This window comes from Lepidothrix coronata, unplaced genomic scaffold, assembly GCF_001604755.1.
Source record: "Lepidothrix coronata isolate B3197 unplaced genomic scaffold, Lepidothrix_coronata-1.0 Scaffold34, whole genome shotgun sequence".
Taxonomy (NCBI): Eukaryota; Metazoa; Chordata; class Aves; order Passeriformes; family Pipridae; genus Lepidothrix; species Lepidothrix coronata.
Genome location: NW_016690214.1, coordinates 6,149,034 through 6,163,139, shown reverse-complemented (window position 1 = coordinate 6,163,139; position 14,106 = coordinate 6,149,034). Strand labels below are relative to the sequence as shown.

The 14,106-nt window shown below is 48.6% G+C and overlaps 2 protein-coding genes across 4 annotated transcripts in view; one reads left to right on the top strand and one right to left on the bottom strand.

The window, feature by feature from the left end:
- Window positions 1-10,253, top strand: part of GGA3 (golgi associated, gamma adaptin ear containing, ARF binding protein 3) — a 27,854-nt gene extending 17,601 nt beyond the window's left edge. For 2 of the 3 annotated variants that reach the window (XM_017811888.1, XM_017811890.1), the window contains one exon: window positions 114-2,379. In XM_017811888.1, coding sequence (XP_017667377.1) covers window positions 114-224 — 111 coding nt within the window. In that variant the 3' untranslated portion in view covers window positions 225-2,379. Of the gene's footprint in view, window positions 1-113; window positions 2,380-10,211 lie in introns of those variants that run through there. The other variant, XM_017811889.1, reaches the window with a different exon arrangement.
- On the bottom strand, window positions 2,734-14,106 carry NUP85 (nucleoporin 85). The gene is made up of 19 exons (XM_017811891.1): window positions 14,040-14,106; window positions 13,873-13,966; window positions 13,581-13,743; window positions 13,135-13,205; window positions 12,617-12,660; window positions 11,792-11,861; window positions 10,744-10,865; window positions 10,275-10,409; window positions 9,840-9,962; window positions 9,335-9,466; window positions 8,830-8,936; window positions 8,465-8,548; window positions 8,244-8,309; window positions 7,617-7,768; window positions 7,391-7,508; window positions 5,921-6,021; window positions 4,168-4,319; window positions 3,501-3,587; window positions 2,734-2,921 (listed from the first exon to the last, which is right to left on the bottom strand). Exons 1-19 carry the CDS (start codon window positions 14,070-14,072, stop codon window positions 2,820-2,822), a joined length of 1,956 nt encoding a protein of 651 aa, XP_017667380.1. The 5' UTR covers window positions 14,073-14,106; the 3' UTR covers window positions 2,734-2,819.

The following is a 14,106-nucleotide window of genomic DNA, read 5'->3' as shown; positions in this document are numbered from 1 at the left end:
TGTACAACAGAAGTGTTGTGCTCTCTGTAGAGCTGTAACAGTGAAGTGTTTTGTTTGTGGCTGTTGAGCTGGGACTGTTCTCATGTTGCTTTTGGGTTTTGTCTTTCCTGCAGGAGAAGGTGAGGCTGAGGTACAGACTGACCTTCACCCTGGGGGACCAGCCCAGCACAGAAGTGGGTGAAGTGGATCAGTTTCCCCCGGTAGAGCAGTGGGGGAATCTATGACCTCAGGACACTGCCAGAGACTGTGACAGGACCAGGGCAGGATCCCACAGGACTGGAACGGATGTGCCGTGGGGAGGGACACACATGCTATCCACTGGTGATGTTCAGCTTTGTTTACATGTCCTGACCACTCTGCTTGTAGCTTTAGTCCAGAATGTTGTGCCCCACCTTGAAGGGGCCCTGGAACATTTATGCCAAGCATGAACTGAGCAGCAGCTGGTGACAGGCAGTGCTGGCTGCTTTTATCATGACCTCTGGGTGAATCTGGTTCTATCTTCCACTCTATTAAACTTGAAGTTATTGTAATTTGAGGGGAGACCTGTCAGCAGAAGGGGATTTAGTTGGGTTTGTTCCTGCACTGCTGTCCGGAGATCCCGACGGGCCGGTGGGGCGATGATGCCGCCGTGAGCTCAGCGCAGAGCCCTGACACGAGCCCTCCCTCGGACTGTGACCAGCCCCGTGAGCATGCCGAGCAATAATGCTGCTCCGTGAGGGAATGCTTCTTTTTTACACTGAAATGGCACTTAGCTCCCTCCCCCCACACTCCTGCTGCATTCCCAAGGGCCTGTGTAAGTGTGTGCCACACTGCTGTACCTTTATTGTTCTATTTATTTTATACTGCTGGCTGCTGCCCCGTTGCCTCCCTTTCGGGCAGCTGGGGCTGAGTTTTTTGTCTGCAAATGGTTACACTGGTTATTTTTCTGCCTCCGTTGCATTCCATAGTGTGGGGAAAAGAGGAAATGTGTAGTGAGAAGGTAAGAGGGCTGGAAAGTATTGGTCAGTATTACTGAGGGACAGCACCTGGAGCGCAGAACTGTCTTTACAATCACTAGCGAAGGGCAGTGACTGAATCCAGGCATAAGGAGAGATGCCTCTTGTGTCTCCTCATGCAGGCAGTATTATTAGTGTAGTTGAATACTATGTTTTATTGAGCTGAGTACAATGACCTGCAAGATGTAAATAGAAGAGCTGTAGGGTATCAAAACAGAACAAGCAGGCAAAGAAAGGAAGAGGCTCCCCTGGGCTGTGACGGGGCATGTGCTGGGTTAATGCCCTGTTTTCTTTGTTCCCTGTATTAAGTGGCAAAGTGCAATTGTTCCCACAAAGGGGAAAGCAGTTTTGCTGGATATCAGTGTTCTGTGCTATCAGGGCAGGAGAACTGACCCCTTAGCTACAGTCTCCCAGAAACCAGGTTTAAATCTCCAAAACTTGGTTCCTGTGGCTCCTTCCTTCTCCCTCTACTTCCAATCTCAAGCAGTGCCTCAACGAGCTCTGAGACAGACTGTTGTAAATGGATGAGGGGTTTTAGCATCCACTGACACAAGCACAGGCAGGTGCTTGGACAGTCCTTGGACGCCCAGCTCTGCACTTCCAGCAGTGCTGTCAAGCAACAGCTCTTCTCAAACTGGGAACAGGAGCAGCACAGGGAAAAACAGTAAACAGGAGGAGACTCCTGCCTCTGGTAGGAAAACTCCAGAGGAGAAGGTGCTGCTGGAATGAATGGTGGCTGTAAAAACCCATTGCTGCAAACACAGTTTGGAGTTATTTGTAGTTATTTTTAGTGTGCTGCAGAGTCAAATCCCTAGAGGTGAAAGGCCTGAGGGCCTCATCAGAGTAGAAACCCCTGAAGGTGGAATCCAAGCTCATGGAGAGCTCAGCCTTGTCAGCTCCCTGACACAGAAGGCAGGTGAGAGGGATGGGTGTGTTGTTTGGATCCTAAAGAAAGCAGTTCTAAATCCATGGACTGGGATAAGGGACAAGGAGGGAATTCTCTCTGCCTCAGGCACGTTCTTGCCAGCACTTTAGACACAGCAGGCGTGGGGGCAGTGCTTGGGTCGGGGCAGTGTGTCCTGAGGAGCAGTTCCACTGCTTTCCCTGCCTGCACGTGGATCTCACTGTGACCTGGAGGGAGGCAGGAGAGCGCAGGTGCTTCCTGCAGAACGGCTCCGTTCCGTTCCCACTGTTACGGCAGCGCAGCCAGACGGGAACGCGCCGTGGTGCTGCTGCCTGGAATGCGCTGTGGAAAGCTTTGGAAATTAAACCATGAATGTTCCTTGTGTGTAGGGCGAGGTTCCTGCTTCATCCCCAACAGCCCTACCTGTACATACCTCTCCCCTGCGTTTGTGCTGCTGCATGTTGAATAAATCATTTTCCCTACCTGGCTCTGGGCTGGCCCTTTCTCATAACGGCTCTTGGAGGGCACTGCTGGTTATGGAAAGCCTCAAACCCAACCCATGGACTCAAGGCCATCCAAACTAAACACAAATGGCAAAGTTGCTGTTCCCAAAACCCCAGTGATATAACAGTGGCCTTCATTTCAGGCTGGGTGTTGAGAGGTAAAGAAACCAAGAAATGCAAGGAAAAACTGCACTGAGTCATTTCACCAGGGGAGGGCTGCCAGGCCAAGCTGGAACAAGCACCTGTTTTGATGCAGCTCCTTCATAAAAGTTAAAAATCATGTCCATCTAAGTTCTGTTTATGGAAGACAAGAACAAATGATCAAGCAATCTGCAAAACAAGACATTTATTCTTAAAAAAAAGTCAGTTTATGTACAGTGAGCCCCAGAGGAAGAGGAAGATCACATCCTGCCATCCTCAGGACCCCTCCACAGTGCCTTCTTTGACAATGACTCGTGCAAGATTCCGTGCCAGAGCAAGTCTCAGCATTTCCACTTTGGTGGTCTCAACATCATCCTCCTGGAAGAGAGCAGAGCTTGGGTCAGAGGACTGCACACAGTAACGACCTGGGAACAGTCTCTCTCTGGGTTTGGAAAGTAAGGATGCAGGTCATTAAGAGGGAGAGTCCTTGTGTATTTACCTGTTACAGGGACTCCCACGAACAGCAAAAGCTACATTTCCTATTTTACAGCTCAACCCAGGACAGCCGTGCCAAGCCTCTTCATTCCCTGGCAGCTGCAGGGGTTTGCATGTGCAGCAAATGGCTCCCTGTTCCCTGCCTGGAACGCTCAGAGCTGGAGCTGCTGGATGGCAGCACCTCAGCTTTTCACTGCCCGTCTAATCTGCAATTATTTATCTTGGAAAAGCATCACAGTCTAATCCAAACCAGCAGAACATGAGGAGTGGGAGCTCTCCTGCACTGGGTTTGAGAATACTTCAAGCTCTCTGGATGATGCCCTGTTTGGCTGCCCTTGATCACCCTGTGCCATCCTGTCCCTCTCTTCTGCCCTCATGTAGGAATATAAGTGTAGAGCTTTCCTGACACTCCCCACAGCCCCCCAGTTCATTATCCAGTTGTCCTCAAAACAAAATTCCTACCTGGAATTTCTGTTTATCCGCGTTCCCTGCTGTCAGGTCTTCCAGGCATCGCATCAACTCATAAGTCTGTTCTGCTGAAAATATGATCTGTGGAAATGAAAGCATTTACTGAGAATGATCAAGTTTAAGGACATCACACAGTCTGAGAAAATGCAGTTTTGAGGAAGAGAATGCTTTCACACTCCCACAGATCCATTCTGACCCTTTCAGTCACAGGATCAAAGGATAATTTGGGCTGGATACGACTTTGGGAGATCTCTAGTGCCACCTCCTGTGCCAAGCAGGGTCAGCTACAAGGTCAGAGCAGCTGCTCTGGGTCTGTAATTGCTGAATTGTCCTTTTCTTGATGGATCTTAAAGCAAAAATTGGATTAGAAGAGGGAAGCACACTAGAACCATCTTCAAGCCAAATACCCAAAGGAGCTGGATGCAGTGTGTGCTTAAAATACCAGCACAGATCGATTCCACTGCTGTTCTAAAAGCAGGGAACAGAGGTAAGAATTGGTTATCTCATCCTGGGTCCCCTGGTGGGACGCACGGAACTGCCATGGACAGTTCCTGCACTGGAAATGCAAATCCTGGGGCAGGAAAGGGGTCACTGCTTTGAGATCCCTTGTCAAGGAGGAAGCAGGGGTGGGGAGGGCTCTGGGTGTGAGCAGCCATCTCACCTCCTTTTGCTCCAGCAGCGGGAGCGCGTCGGTGAGCAGGGTCATCCAGAAGGAGCAGGGGGCGATGTGGGCCGTCATCAGCGTCAGCAGCAGCCGCGCCGCCTCCGGGAACCGCTTCTCCCCGTAGAGCCGGTGGAACTCCCGGTACTTCCCTGCACACCACGGGGGTTGGTGGAGGGGACAAAGGGGCAGGGGCTGCTGGGCCTTCAGAGATGCCTTTGCAGAACCACCCCCAACTGAAATATTTTGAGCCCAAAGCAGGCCAGGTCTGGTGAATGGGAATGTGGTGCATGGAGAAAGGTGACAACAGAGCCTGGCTGAAAGGGCACCAAAACCTGCTGCTGTGCTGGGTGAGGTTCAGGGTTTGCACCAGCCTGTTGAGTGGCTGCTGCTGCCTCGTGTTGAGTGTCTGCAGGGGAGTACTGCCCCAGTGGCTTAGAGAGCAGAGATAATGTTCTTTTGGATACCATAGAATATCAGGTCTGAAAGGCTGCGTTGCCCTCCTGGTTGCTTAAATGGGAACTGGGATCTTTGTTAATAGGGAAAGGTCTGCTTTTGCTAAGATTTAGTGGGATCAATATCCAGCATGTGAGAAGTGGCTGAGGATGAAAGGGGGGTTCATTCTGCACCTTTGTTTGTAGCTACTACACTGTCAAGCTCTTGGAAGTTCATGATTCCCATTCAGATTCACCTCTGACTAATGCTTGAGCTCAAGGCAGAGACATGGGAAAGCTGTCAAGCAAAGGTACACCTAATGCTTCTAAAATTCCAAAGGAAAAACAGGCAAAAGTATTTTCAGGTCTTTCAGGATTGTTTATAAAGAGCAGAAAGGGCAATAGTTTCTCTGGGGCTGACATGAGGGTCACTGGCTGATGTTGGGCATGCAGAGATGAGGGATTACCAATTTGCTAAGTCATGTTTACCTTCTAGGCCTAATTTAGGATAAGATTTAAATGAAGGAAATTCAGTTGCAGTTTTGCAAGCTGAGACCAAGTGGGAACAGACCAAACTCAGGATAACCCTCCCTGTAATGCTGGTCAGGCAGAGGGGAGTCAATCCAATGCCAACAGCTATTCCAAATCCCTATTAGATTCTAGCCCTAGTAATTGGGCTCATTAACTGCCACAGCACCAGAGAAAGGGGCATTTTAGCTCCATTTCCTGTTTTGGTCCATGAATCAAAGGCCACAGAGCAGCTGCAAGCAGAGGGGCAGGTCAGCACAGCTGCTCTGTGCCAGGCAGGAGGAGGAAGCTGTGGTACGGGAGGGAAACGAGCTGGGGCTCCTCACTGTCACTTGGCACAGCAGCTGCAGTGGGAGGGCAGGGAGGGCTCTTGTTCCAGGAAGCTTGAGACTGCCACAGGGAACCCACATTGAGGAGATTCTGGAGAACTTAGTAAAATTATAACATTGCCAATGTAACTTAAAACAGTGGTTTACTCCCCCAAGGAACCCCCCTAAGGTATCCCAGGTAGCCTTTGTTAGTATTTCAGAGCCTCTCTAGGTAGTGATACAGCCTGGAAAATGACTAAGGGGAAGGTAGGAGTGTCAGGATTCGGGGCTGTCCTGCTGAGAGCAGCAGTCAGTGCCATCCCCTGGTACAAGCTGCATCCCAAATCACATTTCCCATTTGCTTGCCCCTCATCACTAAACCAGGATGTAGCCAGAAGGAGGAAAGGATAAATTCAAATAATTCCATGGAGTTCACTACGTTCTAAATAACAGACCAGTATGAAAACTGTAGGCAGTTCTCACCAAGGAATGTCAGCCTGTCACTGAGCAGCATGGATGGTCCCAAATTGTCAATGAGGTCCAAGTCGGAGAAACACCCCCTTTCACAATAGTCCTTAAGGAATCTGGGGAGAAAGGAACACAGTGAAAGCTCAGAGGGGAGAACATCATCCACATCCATTCTGTATCTCCTAATCCCTTCCCAGAAAACTTGATTGTACTTGACTGAGTTCCATCTTAACCGACCTCCTGTGAGGGTTTCTAAAGTCATCAAAGACTCCCTGGAAGCAGCCAATGAACTGGTGTAACGTACATTTAACAGACACCTCATTTATACTTCTGCATTTTGTGGAGTTGAGATCTGTTCTTTAAAAAGAGCAACTGAAGGAAGGCACTCAGGAAGCTGAGGCTGGTGGATGCATAAATAACACTCCCAGATCATAACAAAAGCTCTGTTTTTCTGCTGTGTGAAAAAGTTGATAAGCAGCAGGAACAAAAACAATGCTAAAAGCTTTTCATCTGTTTTGTCACAGCCTTCATTATGCTGCTTTTTGCAGAGCTGCTTCCTGTGACGGTTTCTTTTCTCCTTCTGCTGAAGGAAATGTAGCGATTCCCACTCCCTCAAGGGACAAATGAAAAAAAAGCCCAAACCAAAGCTGAGACCAGCAATCTCTTACCACTCCCTTTTTCCACTGCTGAAGACAGTGTTGCCTGCCCACCTACCCAGGGTGTCATTTCAAAATTATACTCTTATCAATGAAGAGATGGTACCTGCCTATTTCCAATTAGCAAAACCCACGTGGCATGGGTTGCTGGAGATTAAAAAGCATAAAGAGAGTTGGCAGAGGTTTTGTCGAGGCCTGAGCCAAGTGCCAGCATCCTCCTCACTTTCACAACACCCTTCCCAGCCTGGCAAGGTCAGGAATTGTGACAAGCTCATGCAAAACCAGGGAAACAATAACACTTTTCTCCTTGCTGCAATTGTTGTAATTGTGGGGTGAGATTTTTAGCAGAAACGGTGGCTTAAGTGACTCCCACTGCCTTGTTTGGAGGTTGTGTGGGGAACTTGACTGGTTACAAATAATCTGCTAAACAAAGCACAGATGGGGATTATCCTCCACCCAAATCAGTCCCCTGGGTCACTGTCCAGCCCATCAAACAGCTCTATCAGAGCAAATGAAGGGCAGTGCAGAAGACAGAAATTACTGAAACAAATGTTTATCAAAGCAAGGTCTAAGTTGGATTCCTGGTTTATAAATAAGGATTGCTGTTTTGTCTCCAGCTGTCAGGAAGGAAAACGGTGTAGAGGACAAGCTGGGTACTGCAGAGGAGAGCAGTGAGGATGTGTTCTAGTCCACAAGCAGGTGCCTGCCCTGAGGGAAAGCTCAGCCCCACCGCCAGCAGCAGCTTTCCTGGCCCAGGCAGAGTGTCTGCCTGCCCTGTCCCCCACCCCAGAGTGGCAGCAGCAGCCTGGGGGCTGCTGTCCCAGCTCACCGGTCCGAGATGAGCGTGGCAAACGCCGCGTCCTTGGCCCGGATGCTCCAGGACAGGGCCGAGCCCAGGCGGTTGTTCCGCAGGGCCTTCATGGCCATGATCTTGCAGATGCTGCGGACTGGGGAGGACACACGGCACAGGAGGGAAAGGAAACAGGAGGGAAAGGATTAAGTTTCGGTAGTTTCACTTGTATCCCTGCAGAGAGTGAGACTGAAGATCCCCCCACCTTGCTCGTGCATCTGCCTCTGCTCACAGATCCGCAGCACCTTGAGGGCCTTCTGCTCCGTGTTGAGGGGGATGCGCTCGATGTGCAGCTCCAGGTACACCCGCCCGAACTCCGGGCAGTGGTCAAAGTAATCGACCCCCAGCTGCCACAGGCTGAGAGAGGGGCAAAATCGACCACCATTCCCATCACATAAACCTTCAATGAGCACGACAGTGAAGCCCCAAGGAGCATCCCAGTCTGCATTAATAACTGATAGCTCTGATTAATTTGTGTTCAGACCTGAAATGGCTTTTCCTTTCTGCCAAATGCCAGCTGCCTGTAATGTAACTTTGGAATGCCACAGCTTTGGAATACCTGCAGCTCTGAAGTGCTTCAGTGCAAGTCACTCTGCACAGTAGCAGGAGTGACTCTGCCCTGGTCATTACGTGTGATGGGCTCCCACAGACAGCTTTTGTCTTTCACTCAGGAGAGGAAATGTGCCAGTCTTGTATGATCCCTTAGGGCTACCTCTGCTGAAATTCTAACAGTGACTTCTCTTTGCCTTTTTTACTTCGTGAACATGCAGTTATTTGGTTTGGCTGCCCTGGTGTTAGTCTATCCTATGAGTAATAAAACAGAAGTTGGAACCTGTGATGGGAGAAGAGTCCCGAGGCGTATTCCAGCAGGAGGAACTCACGCATGTTTGAACCAAAACTGGGGGAAAGAGAGAAAACAGACATTATTATTTGCATCTCGTTGGAAAAACCTGCTGACATTACTTCACAAGTACTTTTACTTTCTGCAGCATATTTTCTCAGGGGCTATCTTAATCAGCTTAATCCAAATCATCAATGCAAAGAAATACTTACTAGAGATTGTGAGACTGCAGGAGTTTGCAGTGGTCCAGCAGGTCAGTCAGATGAGCCACAAACCACCAATTGCTGAGGACGATGCTGTGTTTGAAGCAAAAGAAAGAAAAAACTAAGCCTACCACTGCCAAGGATTGTGTCAGGTTTTCCACAGGCATTTCTTACCAATACACAGCTCTGTTACAGTGCAATGTCTGGCTGCAATGTCCCAGACCTTATGGAACACTTTTAATTGCTGCCAACTTCACATATTTTTGCCAAATTCTTTGCAAGGATGATCAGGTGGGCTGTACCCATATCCCCCACCCCAAATAACACAGAAACAATACTGCAGAACTAGAGAATCAAAAGCCTTAAAACTCAACCTGCATTCCTTGATCACTTGATGCATCTCAAACTCAAAGGCTGCCATTAAAATCATGTCTAGAGGCTCAGGGCTGCTCTCTCCACCCAGGAACAGGTCCATACTAGACTGTGGAATGAGATGACAAGACATGATAAATTCAGAAGTTGTGAGATGGTAAAAGTAAGATTTGTTTGGATGTAGCAGCCTAGTTTAACTTATTTTATGGGAAATAACAGGTCATAGAGACCAAACACATTAAGAAAAAAGATTTTTTTCCTTATTTTAGGATAAGAAAACTGGAAAACAATTGCAGGAACACAACTGGTGACATCAGATACTGAAAAGTGGGTCTTCAACAATTATTTGTCAACTTAATCAGTCTCCCAGTCCTCTTACAAACCCCAGGCAACATCTTACAGGAATGTCATTGCTGTAAGATTTCAACCCTCCCAAAGTCTTTCACTCAGTGCAGTAACCCTTGTGTGCATGAAACTGGAGGATATAAAGGTAATTCCATTTCCTACCTGTGCATAGAACCGCAGCTCCATCGGCTTCACAGTGGGATGGGAATACAGGAGCCGGGTAACCAGAAAGTGGTACCATGTGGTCATGAGCTCCTTCTTCTCCAGGATGGCATCCTCATCTCCCACCAGGATCTAACGGGATAAAAACACAGGAGTAATTCTGCAGATTCAGTGATGTAGACAGACGCACTGTAACTCTCCAGGGGCATCACTCCTGCTTTGCAAAGGTGAGGATTTGATCAAAATTAAATAACAAAGATCCTTCTCAGAGCCCAGTTTCCTCATCAGCCTTATGGCCTTGGACAGGAGGAGAAACGGATCTGCCCAGGCTTGCAAAGTTTGTTGCAAACCAAGAACACAGGACATTAGACTGGCCTGAAATCTCCTGATTTAATGAACACATCATCCAGCATAAAGTTACTTATGGCTACACTGAGCTCCTGAAATCCACAAGGATGGATTCAATACCTGTCCACAGTTTCCTTCCTTCCCAGCCAAAACACACCTTGCAGATGGACTCCATGTGGGGATTGGAAGCGAAAGTCCCATCCTGTAGAAACCTCTGACATTCCTCGTGCCAGTGCTGCCATTTCAGCTCCAGCTCAGTCAGTGTCTGGGTGTTGCCAAGCTGAACAGAGGGTAAGAAACATGGAATAAGTGAAACACCAAGTCAAATCACAACGGGCACTTGGGCTGAACTCACAGTGGTTCTTGATAAAAAGCTAAACATGGGGCCACCCGTGATCCTTCTATATTGGTTTGTCACCTAACAGGCTTTTACCCAAATTGTTGGGTCTTTGGGCAATTCGAGAATACAAATATTGTTACTGTGAAGGAATAAGAGTGAGATGTTCTAATGGGGAATAATTTGTTACAGGGGACACATCAGAGGTGGCTCTTTTCCCAATGAACTGCATGAAAAAATCCGCTTTGTACATACACTGGGCATGGGCATCTTCTTCATCAAGTCATCCAAGATTTTGTACATGTTCATTGAGGTGGGATTGGCAGTGACTTCCTTGGAGAGCAAGTGCCGTGCTTCGTCCATCCGGCCTTGGAGCACAAAGACATCCACCTGCAAAATCCACCCGTCCCTGAGCACCCGGGAAGGGCATCAGAGGGGAATTCTAACCTGTGATTCAGGCAAGTGGAGTGGAGTTAAAATGCTTAAACTGCTAATGCAAATACACAGTGTAAGTCTTGAGCTCTATGGGTCATGAAAGTGGGAGGCTCAGGATGGCAATGAGGGGCAGGATGATCGGAATGGCTTCACCTTAAAACCTACACGGGCAGAGAGCAGCAGCGTCCCAGCTTCTGAGGTGCGGTCTAGTGTCAAGTAGGGAAGAGGAAGGAAAGCACACAGGCACGAATTCTCTTTGTTTAAGAATCCTGTAGGTGATGGCACTCACCACGTTCCAGAAGAGCTTGTGTTTGGAGGGGTTCTCGCTGCTCAGAACTTCCCGGACCATGCTGTCCACATCACACACGTGGAGTCGCACCCAGTCCAGGAGGCGAAGCAGGAGGGGCCCAGCTGTGTGCAGACAAGGTTTCCCTCTTAGTTCCCACCTGTTTGTTCCCAAACTGCTCTCTCACAAACCTTAACAGTCGGACATCATTAGATGGGGTTCACTGGTTGGATTTCTACCTCCCACACTCAAGTTACAGAGCTCCCTAAGCAGCCAGGCTGTGGGAGCACCCGCTGCTGACAGGTTTCCCTGTGGCAAATTTTAGACAGAGCAGCAACGAGGTCCAGCAGAAAACCCAAACCAGTTACTTGAAGAAATAAAAGGTGAGTGACTCAGATCATAAATCCTGCAATGCCAAAAGACAAATAGAATATTTCTGTTTATTTTAACGTCAGTTCATTACTATTAACTGAACATGAGGAAGAAATTTGGCATTAGGTGATTAACTTTTCTTCAGATTAAGTAATTTGTGAATCTCTTCTGAATTCTGGAACTGTGCAAGTAGCGTATTTGTTTGCATATTCTGATTTCCTTAAAAAAATTATTTACTACTTTAAAATGCTGGTGTAAACAAACTGACTTCAGAAATGGCATCCTAAAGTTAAAGGAGTTGTATCAGAGCTGTATCAATGTCAGCTGGCATTGACATATTTGATGCTAAAAGATGTGTTTATGCTTAGAAGTCAAATACATTGGCAGCAACATTTGATATGTCTTCTCTTCATAACCTATCTGATAAAAGAGACAATTTAAATCACAGTGTACCATGCAGGAGGGGGAAAAGTAGAGGGCAAACTGAATAGCTTGACATAATTCAATATGAAGAAGGCAATTAACTAAGGCAGAAGGGGTATTAAAGGGTTTATTGCCACTCAACATATCTCTAAAACATATTAAACTATGACATAATGGATGACATACACATTTTAAACAAATATATATGCAAACAAAAAACCCTTCGGTCTTAACACCAGGATAGTTCCCTGCTCACCTGCAGCTGCTTCAACAAACAGTATCTCACAGAGGTTCCAGATCAGCTCCATCGCAGAGAGAATGGAAACCTGAGGAAAAGCAGGGCCAGGTTTCAGAGTTAGTAACTATTCCAGTTGGGTTTTGTAACCACACAAAGGCATCTGCTGTCCATAGCAATCAGTTAAACTCACTTTGTACAGAAAGATGTCATACTGACATTTCAGAGATAGAAATTAAAGGCTGTGTCTTCTCCACACACATTCAGCTCAGAAAGTATTGATGCTGTTTGTGTTCTGAAATGCAGCAATAATCATTCAGCAGTGGGCAATGCCAACCAGTGCTATTGTCAGCCTTTGGCACTTCGAAGATTAATAATACAGAGAAGGAAGAAAGGCCAAAGGAGAAACATCACTGCAGCTAACAGGACAAAACTGCTGTGAGCACTCTGCTCCTCCCAGAACACTCCTGTGCCGTCTGACAGCTCATAGTGGACACCCAGAGCTTGCTGTGAGGCTCAGATGCAGCTGGTTGGAATCTGAGTGTTGGAGAGGTGAAGGTTCAGACAGGCAAGTCTGAAACTTTTCTGGTCAGTCAGCTTTGAGATGACAAGAAAACACACCTATAACACTAAATATATAAGACACAGCAGTGAATTGAGGTGCTGGACACCTTTAGAAGTAGGGGAACTAACTATTTATTTCCTTTTATTCTTGGTCATGATCTGCATCTACTGTACTAAGATAGAGTTAAATCTAAAGTGCTTTATGTCTCAGTGGTGGCCTGGTGAATTCACCAGCCAGAGATCCACGTTCAGCTGTGACTGTGTGACATGAATGCAGGTTACCTGGGTGCTGTACTGGCCTTGCAGGGCAGGGTCCCGAGTTGAAACTGAGGGAACAAGAAAAATCAAAGAGCAACACATTTACCTTTGACAGCCCCTTCTAGGCTCATAAATAAGACAATAATACCCGATTACTCATCAAGCACAGACCTAAATGAGCTTTGTAAACTTGTTTTATAAATCCTGTGCAAATCTGGGTATGGCTACAGGGCATAGATGAGTAACATTTCCCACTTTCTGGGGAAGCAAGCTATTAAACTGGATTCGGTTTCCCGTAAAACTGGAGCCAAAGATATGAAAAGGCTTAAAGTCCCCCAAAAATCACTGTGGGGAAAAAAATAATCTCTGACCAGATTTACACACTAATTTGGAAATTTCTGGCATGAAAGTAGAGTGCTGAGAATTACTGAAACCTACCCATGCTATAGTACAGTAGTTGCAGTAACTTACCATTGAAATGCTACTTTTATCATCACAACTAGTGTTTCCTTTTCTTGCAGTAGGAGAACAAACCAACTTACCAGCTGCCTGGTGCATGTCTTCCATGCAGGCTCTTATCACCGACCGGTAGTTTTTACTCACTTGAACCAACCTGCCAAGCGAAAAAAGGCTTTGGTTGGAGAGAGCTGTTGGAGTTTTAGTCTCATGCCTACTGCCCTTGCAAGTCTCTCTGGGGCAGCAGGGGCTCCCAGCACTTGGGTGGCTTCAGCTGGAATCAGTGAGGCTGTGCCACACTACACACTGGCACGGACTTGTTCAGCGTGGTTTTTGGAAGGATCGGAGACTTGTTTCGTAACATCACCCCAAAACGATCATTGTTTCTGTCCCGCTGCTGATTACAGAGGTGGTCAAAGCAGCCTGGCCAGTGGCACATCCCTCTCTGGGGGTGTTTATCAGTCCACGGCGCTGGCCCGGCTGGGGAAGGGGCAGAGGTGCCCCCCACGCTCCCGCGCCCCAAAACACTCACTGCGCCTTCCGCGACTTCCCCGCCAGCTCCTCCTCGCTGCGCTGCAGCCCCATGAAGATCCCGTGCGACTCATTGAAGAGTTTCCGCAGGGTCTGGATGTAGATGTCCTGATCCCTGCGCACCACGAACACGCGGGACGAGCCGGGCGCTCCCTCCCCGGCGTCTGCAACAGAGCCCGTCAGCGCCAGGGACTGCGACCCAGATCGGGATCGGGACCGGGATGGGGATGAGGATCGGGATCAGGACCGGGATGGGGATCGGGACCGGGATGGGGACCGGGACCGGGACCCACCTGCGCGGCCGAAGCGTGTCTCGCACACCAGCACCTCGGCGGGGCCCCAGGCGAAGCAGAGCTGCCGGGCCGACGGGTCCGCGCCCGGCACCACCTGTGTGGGGACAGCGGCCCGTCAGCGGCGGCCCCGGCCCCGCACCCGCCCCCCCGCCCCGCCCGCCCCGCACCACGAGCGGCGGCTCCGTGTCCGGCTCCTCCATGGCCGATCCCGCTCCCGCCGAGGCTCCGCAGGCC

Excerpts from the sequence above, each read along its gene's own strand:
- NUP85 (XM_017811891.1), bottom strand. The coding sequence starts at position 14,072 with ATGGAGGAGCCGGACACGGAGCCGCCGCTCGTG. Across the intron at positions 12,661-13,134 it reads AGACATGCACCAGGCAGCTG|TTTCAACTCGGGACCCTGCC; the intron begins GTAAGTTGGTTT and ends TTGTTCCCTCAG. Across the intron at positions 9,467-9,839 it reads ACATGGAGTCCATCTGCAAG|ATCCTGGTGGGAGATGAGGA; the intron begins GTGTGTTTTGGC and ends TTATCCCGTTAG.